Source organism: Hipposideros armiger, unplaced genomic scaffold (assembly GCF_001890085.2).
Source record: "Hipposideros armiger isolate ML-2016 unplaced genomic scaffold, ASM189008v1 scaffold_569, whole genome shotgun sequence".
Taxonomy (NCBI): domain Eukaryota; kingdom Metazoa; phylum Chordata; class Mammalia; order Chiroptera; family Hipposideridae; genus Hipposideros; species Hipposideros armiger.
The window spans coordinates 1,100,518-1,112,449 of record NW_017731919.1 but is presented as its reverse complement, the minus strand read 5'-3'; the positions used below and the strand labels follow the sequence as shown (position 1 = coordinate 1,112,449).

The following is an 11,932-nucleotide window of genomic DNA, read 5'->3' as shown; positions in this document are numbered from 1 at the left end:
CCTCCATTAGAGCCAGGCACCCTGCAGCTTTGTGTTAAAGTCCTTTGTGCCTGTCTGCCCTGTCTGAGGACCACAGTCTCCTCCTTCACACTCCGAGCCTGATTCCTGCTGGATGCTCAGCAGGTGTTTGCTTTCTATCTTGAATTGGCTCCTGGGGCCTATCGGGGGTAAAGAAGGAACATGACAACCAAGACAGAGCATCAGCCTTTTATCAATAGGCTGGTGGACTGGAGATAAAAGGGGCAGGGGAATTATTTCTAGAAGATCTGGCCAAGAATGGAGTAGCCCTCCTCTCCCCCAGCAAGCATAACGACCAACCCTCTCTATGGGCAAGTCTGGCCTTGATTGTGTCTGAAACTTTCTCATGCTTCAGCCCATTTTTCTCCCCTGGATTCCAAGAATAATAAAGGGGACACCAGGGAGCATGTTTCCCTGAGGCTGGGTGAGGGACTCGTACTGACACTTTGGGGGACCACTGTGCTCTAGCTGTTAAACCTTTCAATTATATCCCCTTCTGCTTGTGCTCTTAACTGGCATAACTCAGCCTGCAGCCCTCTGGCCTGTCTGGATTTTAATGCATTTGATGATTTATGTAGACAAAGGCTGATTTTTAACCTTCTCATTAATTGTGATAGCACAGAATGTCCACTCCATCCACCCACCAAAACCCACATAGAGATCCAAGCAAGCGTCAGGTAAGTGCCTCCATAAAGTCTAATTTAAGTCCTCCATGCTTCAAGGTAAGTCCATTTCCTCTCATGAAGGGTACACCAAAGGAAGACTTCTCCAACACTACCTTTCCCCGGAAAAATTTGGAGTAGGAATACATAATCCTGAAGCCACAGTCACACAGCTGGTGACTCACGCTGAAGCTGGGAGTGGAAGCGCAAGACATCGTAGAACTGGATTCTATCTTCTACAGAGGACAGAACTAAGGTTGGGCTAAAACTCCTGCAAAACCAAGTCTGAACCAAAATCAAGGCTGGACCAAAGGGATTCAGGCCTACAAGAGTGTTGGAAAGACTCCACAACATAACTGACCAGGGCTCTTCACAAGTCTCAAAGTCAGGAAAGACAGGAACTTTTGTACATTAAAGAAGAATGTATGTTATGTGCCAGAGCCAGCTTCAACTCCTGGCGACCCTATGAATGAGTGATGTTCACAATGTCCTGTCCTCAACAGCTCTGCTCAGCTCCTGTAGACTCATGCCAATGAGTCTTTTATGCAGCGATCCATCTCATATTTGGTCTTCCTTTTTTGACTAAGTGTAAGGTGGGATCCTAGATTGGATCCTGGAAAAGAAAAAGAACATTGGTGGAAAAACAGGTAAAACCCAAATTTAAAAAAAAATAAAAGAGTGTTGAAAACACAGCAAAGGGGACAGTGGAGCACTCCTTGGAAATGGGATGCCAAGCAGCCCAAAGCCAGGCACAGTTGGCAGTGATGACTTCTGGGGTTCCAGGATTGAATTACCCTTTGCACAATAATAACTCATATTTAAAAGCAAAGGAAGCTAAGGATGATTTGCATGTTTCTCTAATACTGGCTGATGAGTTCATACTCTGGTTTCCTCTGTCCATAATTGAGCACATAATTAACTTCCATTATGATGAATTTAGCCTTCTAGAGTTGGGGCCATGACGAGGCATCATTTGAAGGGAAGGTAGCTTTGGATTAAGCTTATTTCTCTAAGATCCCAAAGCCTAGCAGTCTGGGCTCCTGCCTCCCAGAGGAACTCAACCCACATTCAGCCTCCAAAGGCTCAGACCCTGGGAGGGGCCAGCATGGGGAAGGGCCGGGAGCCACCTTTCAGATTCTGACTCTGCCCCTCTATGGAGTCTTCTATGCATAACCTTAAAGAAGCCACTGGACCACTCTGAGTTCACCTTCCTCAGAAGGATGCTTGGGGTTTAGATGAGATAATGCATTATAACACCTTCACACACTGTAGGCACTCCATAAATACAAATCCTTCCCTTCCCCCTAGCAGAGTGGAGAGTGGTACAGAAAGCAATTTCTAAAGGGAGAGGAAAGGGTGGTGCGACACTTAAAATGAGCTGAATTCTGAGAAAGAGAGAAGGGAAAGTTTTTGTCCAAAGGAAGACAGGATGAATGGCAAATCAATAATAGTACAATAAACAGAACAAACAAATACACAAATATTTATGGAGCTCTTATTAAGTGCTAGGTAGAGCCCTAAATGCATTCCCTTCATTATCTCATTAGGTTCTTCCAACAACTCTCAGATGGCTACTATTATTATCCCTATTTCGCACGAGGAAACTGAGGCTCAGAAAGGTTATTCACCTGTCTAAGGTCATGACAAGAAAATGCAGAACTGACTTCAGAGACCCCTGTCCTTCAACACACACACACACACACACACACACACACACACACACACACACACACCANACACACACACACACACACACACACACACACACACACACACACACACACCACAGAGATGCAAAGATAACTAAGACCGAGGATTCCCAGCGTGTAGGGTGGTTTCACGGGGCTGGGACCCAAGGAGAGGCCGGGTGTGTGCCCAGAGCGGGGATGGAGCCAATGATCCAGCGCTACCCGGGACGAGTCCGGCAAAGGGGCGTAGGGGGCCCGCCCCGAGACCGTAGTGCAGGGCGGGTGGAGCTGACCAGGCACTTCCAGGCCTCATAAAGCGCGGGCGGGGGGCGAACGCTGTTTTATGGAGGCGGCCGGGCGGCCCGGGCTGCTTTGATTCCCGGCGGAACAAGGCGCGAGAGCCGACCTCCAAGCTCATAAACGCGTTGGCCGCGCGCTGCCTCCCCGCGCCCGCGATATAAGGCGCCGCTCCGGCTTTAGAGTCCAGTGCCCGCCACTACCGCCGCACCATGTCCTGCCTGTCCTCTCGCATCGGCACCCCCTGTGGGGTCCGCGCCTTCAGCTGCGCCTCGGCCTGCGGGCCCCGGCCCGGCCGCTGCTGCATCACCGCCGCCCCCTACCGCGGCATCTCCTGCTACCGCGGCCTCACCGGGGGCTTTGGCAGCCAGAGCGTCTGCGGGGCCTTCCGCTCTGGCTCCTGCGGCCGCAGCTTCGGATACCGCTCCGGCGGCGTGTGTGGACCCAGCCCACCCTGCATCACCACCGTGTCTGTCAACGAGAGCCTCCTCGCACCCCTCAACCTGGAGATCGACCCCAACGCGCAGTGCGTGAAGCATGAGGAGAAGGAGCAGATCAAGTGCCTCAACAGCAGGTTCGCTGCCTTCATCGACAAGGTGGGTGCCCTTGATCAGCTCTTTCCTGAACCTGCACTTTCTGGGCGAGGCACTGAAGTGGAATCAGGGGCAGAAGGGATGCGGTCCAGGTGAGCCGCCAGGTGATGGAGGACATGGACACACATCTGGGGCACAGACAGACACAGAGCGATGCCTATAGGGCTGGGGCTCCTGATTTAATAGCACTGTTATCATCTGCACAGTCTGTCCAGATAGGCAGGATCCCCACAGACAAGGTGGGTGTCCTTGAGCACACCCTTCCTGAGTCTGGAGATCTTGGGAGGATCTGGGAATTCCGAGGCCAGTCTCTAAAAATGGAGAATGGAGAATGCTGATACTTGGTGTGATAATTTTAGGTGGTACATTAAATAACATTGAAACACCTGATGAGAAAATTCATCTCCTTTCATATATGTTTCAATCCTTTGGATTAAATGGAGATAACCTCAGTGGGTGCTAATGTGTCTTTAACATCCCTCTAATACTTGCTACTCACCCACTTTTAATAAAGAGAGCAAGTCTCAGGTTCAGAGCCGTCTGGGGCAGCAGTTTCAGCTACAGTTTAATGTTTTATGATTTCCTTTTATGAATGCATAGTGATATTGGTTTTACAACTATGGTGGTAACATAAAGTTACCCCTTTAGCCCCATTCAAGTGTAAATGTTAAGTGAATCCATTTAGAGACAAATCATGAGTAAAATAGTACAAGAGGATGGCAACATCCTGAAGTCAGCCAATGAAGGGTTCATATCTGAGAATCACTGCCACCCCCAGTCCAGGCCTTTGAGTGTACACAGAAGAGAAAGGAGACAGGGATATAGGGCAAGGGGCCTGCCCAAGGGGCCACCGAGAGTGGGCGGCAGAGCAGGACTCCAAACCCAGGCTCTCTCCAGCTTTCCAGACCCCTGGGGCTAGAGGGTCCAAAGCCTGGGGTCCAGCTACCCCTCTCCCCTCCCTCAGGAGCTGTTCCACTTCAGCAGACACTGCATCCTGAGTGTGCTGGCATTCACACCCGGGAAAGGTGGCCAGGAGTGGAGCACGCATGGAAAAACTCCTGACCCAGGAGCAGGCAGCCTGGGCTCTTCACCCAGGATCTCCGTTGATTTGCTGCGTGACACTGGGCAGCAGTTTCCCTTCTCAGCTCCAAAGTGCTCCACACCAGAGCAGTGTGTGGTTCAGTGTGAGAGCTAGCCATGACTTTGAAAGGAAAGACGGGGCCAAGGCAGCCATTAGATCCCCCACCACAGCTTGAGTCCTGTCAGCTAAGACCACCTATTATAAAAAGATCCCATATAATATCAGCAGTCTTGGGTCCCTATTTCTGGAAGTTCCAAACAGGAAATTCCCAGTTGCACTCATTGAGTTGGATGAAAGGATACCAGGGCAAAAGGCAAGGGAACATCTGGACTTCAGAAAAATTTTTGAGAAACAAAAAACTGGAGGCCAGAGACCTAGTGGTGCTTGCTGATGTCCCTTCTGGCCAGCAAAATGTCCATATTGTTACCATTGCATCTCTCTAGTATGAATGACTTTCAGTAATGGCTGGCATGTTTCACTTCCCTACAGTTTTCACTTTCCCTGCTTTCCAGAACCCTCCCCCATTCACATTACCTGCCTGGCCTACATAGGAGTGTCCAACATAGGAGCTTTGGCCACCTAAAGCCACACTCCACCCTCCCCTGTGCCTTCTCAGGCCCCAGCCATCCTGCTTGGTGAAAGCCTGCCCTTCTGACCTCCCCAGCTAGGAAGCCCTTCCCACCTTAACCATCCATTCAAACAACTGCTCACCCAGCCCCAGGCTGGCCGCTAAGGATAATAGATAAATAAGCCATAGGCCCTGCCCTAAGGGAACTCATAGTGAAAGGCTTTCAACCTACTCTATCCTTCCCATCCTGCTTTACATTCCTTTCCTTCAGGAAGCCTTCCCTGATTGTCATTACCCTCCACCCCTACCTGTTACCCCAGCCCAACTGTAGCCCAGCACCACCCATATGACCCTCAGTTTCTCACTCACTCAACTCAGGCCCACCTGAGCAGACCCCTCACTCAGGCCCGAACAAGCACTCGTGAAACAAGGATTCTGGCAGTGCATCTTCAAGCCCAGAGAGTCCATCATGGGCCATGCTGTCCACCCCTTTCTTCTGCACACCTCGCTACTAGTTCTATCTTGACTCTGCCTGCTCTCTGAGGAGGACTGGGGATATTGGCTTCTTCCACTGACTTTTCTCTCACTTCTACACCAGGTGCGCTTCCTGGAGCAGCAGAACAAGCTGCTGGAGACCAAGTGGCAGTTCTACCAGAACCGCAAGTGCTGTGAGAGCAACCTGGAGCCGCTGTTTGAGGGCTACATCGAGACACTGAGGCGGGAGGCCGAGTGTGCGGAGGCTGACAGCGGGAGGCTGGCCTCCGAGCTCAACCACGTGCAGGAGGTGATGGAGGGCTACAAGAAGAAGTGAGTGCATCAGGGAGGAGGGTTTGGAGAAAGGAAATGTGATTACATCAAAGCAGGATAGATTTGGGTTAGGCCACAAGAGGAATTTTCCAGTAGGAAGAAGACAGTGTGACAGGAAGCCTGTGGGAGAAATTTTTCTTTTCTGGGGTGGAAATCTAAACACTGGAGAAAGTCTAAGCTGCTCCAACTACCTCATCATTATGTGTTTATTTCATTAATTCATCAAACATTTGTTGAGCATCTACTCTACGTTCCAAGTGCCGTGTCGGGGCCCAAGGTGAGGTAGGGTAAGAAAGTAAGGAGAGAAAAGGGGGATACCAGAACTGGGGCAGAGTTTCTGCCCCCCAGGGAGTTACAATCCAGAAGCAGAGAGGAAAATGCATAAGGCACGCAGCCTGGTCCACATCAGGAAGGAGAGTTCCTGAAACAGGAAGAGCATTGGGTGACACGCGTTGGTTTGAGTGACAAGAGGAAAGGCATGGACAAGGTCCCTTCTAGTCCAACTATTTTTGACTCTATGACCACCTCCAAAAGATCCATCTCCTGGAATGTGTTTATCTGGGCCTTCTTTCTCTCTTTGTCTCTTCAAATCCCAACCTATTGAAGTTCTAGCCACTGAACTTTGTGCCCTCTGTCCCCAGGTATGAAGAGGAAGTGGCACTAAGGGCCACTGCTGAGAATGAATTCGTAGCCCTGAAGAAGGTGAGTGACCCCAGAATACTTGTCCCATAACTCAGAACTGACATCAGAGGCAGGAGGGGGCGCTCCATAATTCAGAGAGGCTGAGCGACTCCCCCAGAATCACATAGGCTCCCTGGGTGGCTCAAACACCAGAGCACACTGCTTGCTTCAGACAGGGCATTCTTCTCCCCCGTCTGGCCAAAGGCTTCCCACCTTCTTCTGCCCTTTTCCTGGCAGAAAGTAAGCATTCAGTAACTACCGGGGATGCCAAAAGAATATATACACAGGACTTGTAGTCATCTTTTGTTACCGGTATAGAGTATTACAATTTTAATACAGGTTTTTCCTTTCTTAAAATGTGTATATATATTTTTGGCACCCTCTGTATTTGAAAGAGCACAGGAATGCTATAGGATGGCTACATCCTCCGGCTGGCACCAGCTGGGAAATGATGGCATGAACAGTGCTGCTGTCCCTCACCCCTCACACTTGACTCGGCACCAGTGCCATCACGTGGACACTCATCAGGTCCTTCCAACCATCTCCATATGAAGAAGGCAGGGGTTACTATGAGGAAACTGGGGCACAGAGGTCAGGGGTCTTGCCCTGAGTCGCACTGGCTTGAAAGGGGCAGAATTGATCCCAGAGACCCCTTCTCCTACCACAGATCTAGATTTCTTTCTATGAGATTCCACAGCAGAGAGAGGTGGGGCCTTATTAGAATTGACCCATTGTATACTATATCTTAAGATTCAGTGACAGTACAAGATGTGGATTCTAGAAGAATCATCCCAGTGGGTACTAGAAGTGCCTGGAAACCACAGAGTCTCCCTCCTTTACCCAAACCTGTTCCTGACCTCACCTCTAACTGCATAAAGGACTTCACCAATGCCATGATACCAGGCACTGGGGTCGGCAGCTGAGGAGGGTCTCCAGGGAGTTTGCCCACCCTGGTTGAGGTGCCCATCACTGGTGGGAAGAATTCTGTGTTGTCTCCTCAGCGAGACTCCTGTGCCACCCTCTGCCCTTTAGGACGTGGACTGCGCCTACCTCCGCAAGTCAGACCTGGAGGCCAATGCGGAGGCCCTGACCCAGGAGATTGACTTCCTGCGGCGACTGTATGAGGAGGTGAGGGGCCACAGAACGGTGGGGGCAACAAGGAAGATGTTAGTTAGACACTGGAAAGCACTTGCCACCATTTGGCTTCTGAACCCCTGGGTGGGGGGGAGTTGAGAGACCCGACGCAGGTTTACTATCAGGAGGTGAAGAAGTGTAGCTCGACGTCTCATCTGCCATGCCTCAGACAAGCTGGGTTCCTGGTTACTGTGGTGACATTTTCCACAAGTTGGTAAATTCTGGTCCTAGACCACAAGGATCCAGACAGGAGGCCCTGACTGAAATCAGGCAGTGAGCCTCAGACATACGTCTGAGTCTGAGTCTGAGGACCATTGAGAGGTCCCAAGGTTGAGGGGGAGACTTCATCTTGGAGGTTGGGGTTTCAGACAGTGAAGCTGTGGAGGAAGCAGGGGAAGGGGACAGGGAAGGACCACGAGAGTGTGGCCTGCTCAGAGCAGTGATTTTGGTTGGAGAAGCTCTGACCACTTCCCTGCCCCCCACAGGAGATCCGTGTCCTCCATGCCCACATCTCAGACACCTCAGTCGTCGTCAAGATGGACAACAGCCGGGACCTGAACATGGACTGCATCATTGCTGAGATCAAGGCTCAGTACGATGATGTTGCCAGCCGCAGCCGGGCCGAGGCCGAGTCCTGGTACCGCAGCAAGGTGAGTGCCCAGCGCCCTGTTCCCAGCACTCCAGCAGGAGGGATGATAAAGGGCTTTATCCTTTGTATAGGTGGATGGGCAAGGGAAGGGCAGGCAGCTCTCAGGACGCGGTAGCAGATGTGTAAGCTGTGGGACTCAGTGGAATGACTTATCCTGTGCCCCATGAGTATCTCTGCTTCCCTCCAGTGTGAGGAGATGAAGGCCACGGTGATCCGTCACGGGGAGACCCTGCGCCGCACCAAAGAAGAGATCAATGAGCTGAACCGTATGATCCAGAGGCTGACGGCCGAGGTCGAGAATGCCAAGTGCCAGGTACAGGAGCCTGGGCCACCCCCCAATGTAGAAAGAGAAGGGGGGTAAGCCTGAGGCAGGGAGATTCAAGGTTGACACCTTGCCAAATTGTGGGGAAAGGAGCAAACATCAAACATTAGGTGAGTTCCTCCATAGAAAACATTCTCCATTCCACTGAATGGGGGCAGGAGATGGGGAGCAATATGGAGGGGAATAGAAGTACTGGAATTTTTCTTGTCTTGGGGTCAGAAAGGGTCAGAGGAAATGACACCCATCTGAGGAGCAGGAAACAGAGGTTCTCAAACTAGCCATGGCGCTAGCTTACCACGTGATTTAGGGCAAGCCATTTCAACTCTGGCCAATTGTTCTAGATCAGTGATCACACACTCAGATATCACAGAGGTTAGTAAATGGTGAAGTAGGCTGTGCTGAAGGCACTAGGGTGTGGTAAACTAGAAAGCACAAAGGAAACAGCTAATCAGATCCAACTGAGGCAGGCCCTATGGAAATACAGGTCCAGTGGGGCCAGGTCCTTAGATTTTTTTCAAGAGAAGGAGGAATCTAGATTTTTGTTAAATTTCAAAAATTAAAGACACTGTGCCAACATTCCTGGGAGCACTAATTTGCAACCCCTGACCTCACAACTGGATAAGGCCCCTTCTTCCTCTGACAGTCAGTGGTTATTGGATGCCTGGCCTCTGACCCCAAATCCAGAACAGGTGCCCTAACAATCCTCCCCTGCCCCCCAGAACACTAAGCTGGAGACCGCAGTGACTCAGGCTGAGCAGCAGGGCGAGACGGCCGTCAGCGATGCCCGCTGCAAGCTGGCCGAGCTGGAGGCCGCCCTGCAGAAGGCCAAGCAGGACATGGCCTGCCTGCTGAAGGAGTACCAGGAGGTGATGAACTCCAAGCTGGGCCTGGACATTGAGATCGCCACCTACAGGCGCCTGCTGGAGGGCGAGGAGCAGAGGTGAGGACCACACCTGTGGGGAGGATGTCTCTTCAATATCCAGAAACTGTGCTTAGAGCTAGGGGCACGTTTGCATATTATTTGCATCTAATTTACATCAGGATTACTTGGAGGAAATAATATATAAGCTTTGTTCCCAACTAATTTTTGTCTCTTTTTGCTCTCCCCACAAGGTTGTGTGAGGGCATTGCTGCTGTTAATGTCTGTAAGTAATCTATACTGTAGGTTCTGAAATAAGGGCTTGGGGATCCCGGTGGGCAAACTTTTTTCTTAAAGGGCCACACAGTAAATCTTTTAAGCCTATGGGCCATGCAGTCTCTGTCTCAGCTACTCAGCTCTGTTGTTGTCATGTGAAAGCAGCCACAACCATAAGCAATACTTAACAAATAGGTCTGGCTGGGTTCCAATAAAACTTTATTTACAAGTACACAACTGCAATTTGAAGACTGGAAGGAAGGAGGGGAATGTGGCAGTGAATGATTATGATAACTTAAATAGCTATTTCAGCCTATAGGGAGGGCCTGGGCTAACAGTTTATCAAGCATGCTTGAAGTTAGACTGCAGGAAGGAGTGCCTATGTGTGAGGGTGTTTGGGAGGGGTAAGGGGTAATAGAAATGGAAAGAGGAGCCCTGAGCAAGGGAAGGGGGCTCTGGCCAGCAGGCAGCAACCGCCAGCCACTACCTGGCACAGGGACTTAACCCTGTTTTCCTCCCGCAGGTGTCAGCAGCTCCCGGGGCGGGGTTGTCTGTGGGGACCTCTGCGTGTCAGGCTCCCGGCCTGTAGCCGGCAGCGCTTGCAGCGCCCCCTGCAGCGGGAACCTGGCGGTGAGCACCGGAATGTGTGCGCCCTGCGGACAGAGTTGTGGCAGCGGCCGCCTGGTGCGGTTTGCATAGGCCCTCCTGCTTTGTACGTACAGCGCTCCAGGAGCTAACGGGCTCCAGCGGCCGGCTTGGAGCTCCAAAAGTGACTGGGCTTGAGACGGAAGGGCTTTGGGAACCAGCCGGTCTGACCTGCCCACACTGCTGCCTTATTTTCTCGCATCACCCCACCCCCCACGCTTGTCTCTTCATTTCTTTCCAAGGAGGTGGCCCGCCCGCATGCCTTGGCAGCTCTCCCCCACTCCTGAGTCCAAATGATTGGTTTCCTGGCAACCCTGGCCAAAGATCCAATCCTGACTTGGCTGCTCTGGGGGCTTGGACTCCTGTGGCTTCTAAGGGAGGGGTTGGCCCTAGGGCCCCTCAAGTGTGGAAGTGCTGGCTGGTGCTGTGCCTCCCCTGCCCTCTAAATCTGTGCACAATGACAGGTTGTCTCCCATGGGACCATTTTCTGCAGCTGCCTGGGGTCTCTCCTCTCCCTTTCCGTGGTGCTTGGTCTCCCCGTTTCCAATAAAGCTCACCAGTCATATATAACGGCTCAAGACACTCCCTAAGCGCGTTTGTGCTTACACATATGGACTTCCAGGCCAGTTTTCACCCCCATTGGAGGCAACAAAGTAGCTGTTCTCAGCCCAAAAGGCAGAGAGGGCCGTCTGTGAGGCACCCTGCCCCTGGCACCACTCTCCTACATCTTGAAGGCTGCAGGGGCATGGGCCAGCAGCCCCAAAACCCAGACACACGTGTCATTCCTCTGGTGGTCTAGTGGTTAGGACTGGGCGCTGTCTCCCCCAAAACCCAGACACACAGAAGCACAGATAGAGCTGGAAGGGAAGTGAGAAGGATAACGGGAAGCCTTAGCAAGGAGAGGGAGGGCCTAGCTCTCCTTACACCTTGGGTAAGGATCTCATCACTTGGGCTGCTGGGACACCAGTGGTCCACTTCCTCCACTCCACCCCCACCTTAACATGTGAAAATTCCTGACCATAGGATCAAATATATAGACCCCGCCCTCCAGAAACCAACACTCCCTAGATAGCCGCCCCACCCCCTCACCATCATCACCCCTGGAGGGGTCCCAGACACAGAGACTCCCCCATCTCCTCCCCAGTACCCATCATCTGCTGCTGGCCATCCTGGATATTCCCAAGTATAGGCCACAAACACACCCCACATACTCACAGTCGCACAGACCCCACGTCAGAGACCTAACACACAGATGCCCCATCAAGCACAGACTTAACAGAGATGTCCCCCTAGGGGGTCCAGATACACAGCCCATCCCACCTCAGCCCACGGACCCAGGAACAGAGCCACTACCAGGGACCCAGGTTATGGGTGAACCCTCACCTTCCCAAACACACTCAGACCTCTTCCCACCATCACCACTCCCACCGAATCCCAGACGCAGAAAGCCCCCTCCAGGACCTCAAACACACACACTGTCCAGGGCCCCAGGGCCAGGCAGACACAGCACCAGGAAGGGTTGAAGGCAGCTGGTCTGAGAGTTGAGAGTTGGCTGGTCTACCAGGAAACCAGGGCCTAAGGAAGGTACTCTGGCAGCACACGGTGGGGGAGGGAGGGTGCAAACAGCCCTCCACCTCTCTCAGCAGGCGAGG

At 52.0% G+C, this 11,932-nt stretch overlaps 1 protein-coding gene across 1 annotated transcript; it reads left to right on the top strand.

Moving 5' to 3' along the window:
• Window positions 1-2,523: 2,523 nt before the first annotated feature.
• On the top strand, window positions 2,524-11,329 carry LOC109371424 (keratin, type II cuticular Hb1-like). The gene is made up of 9 exons (XM_019623911.1): window positions 2,524-3,261; window positions 5,506-5,714; window positions 6,356-6,416; window positions 7,428-7,523; window positions 8,015-8,179; window positions 8,366-8,491; window positions 9,220-9,440; window positions 9,614-9,645; window positions 10,159-11,329. Exons 1-9 carry the CDS (start codon window positions 2,878-2,880, stop codon window positions 10,332-10,334), a joined length of 1,470 nt encoding a protein of 489 aa, XP_019479456.1. The 5' UTR covers window positions 2,524-2,877; the 3' UTR covers window positions 10,335-11,329.
• Window positions 11,330-11,932: the final 603 nt, after the last annotated feature.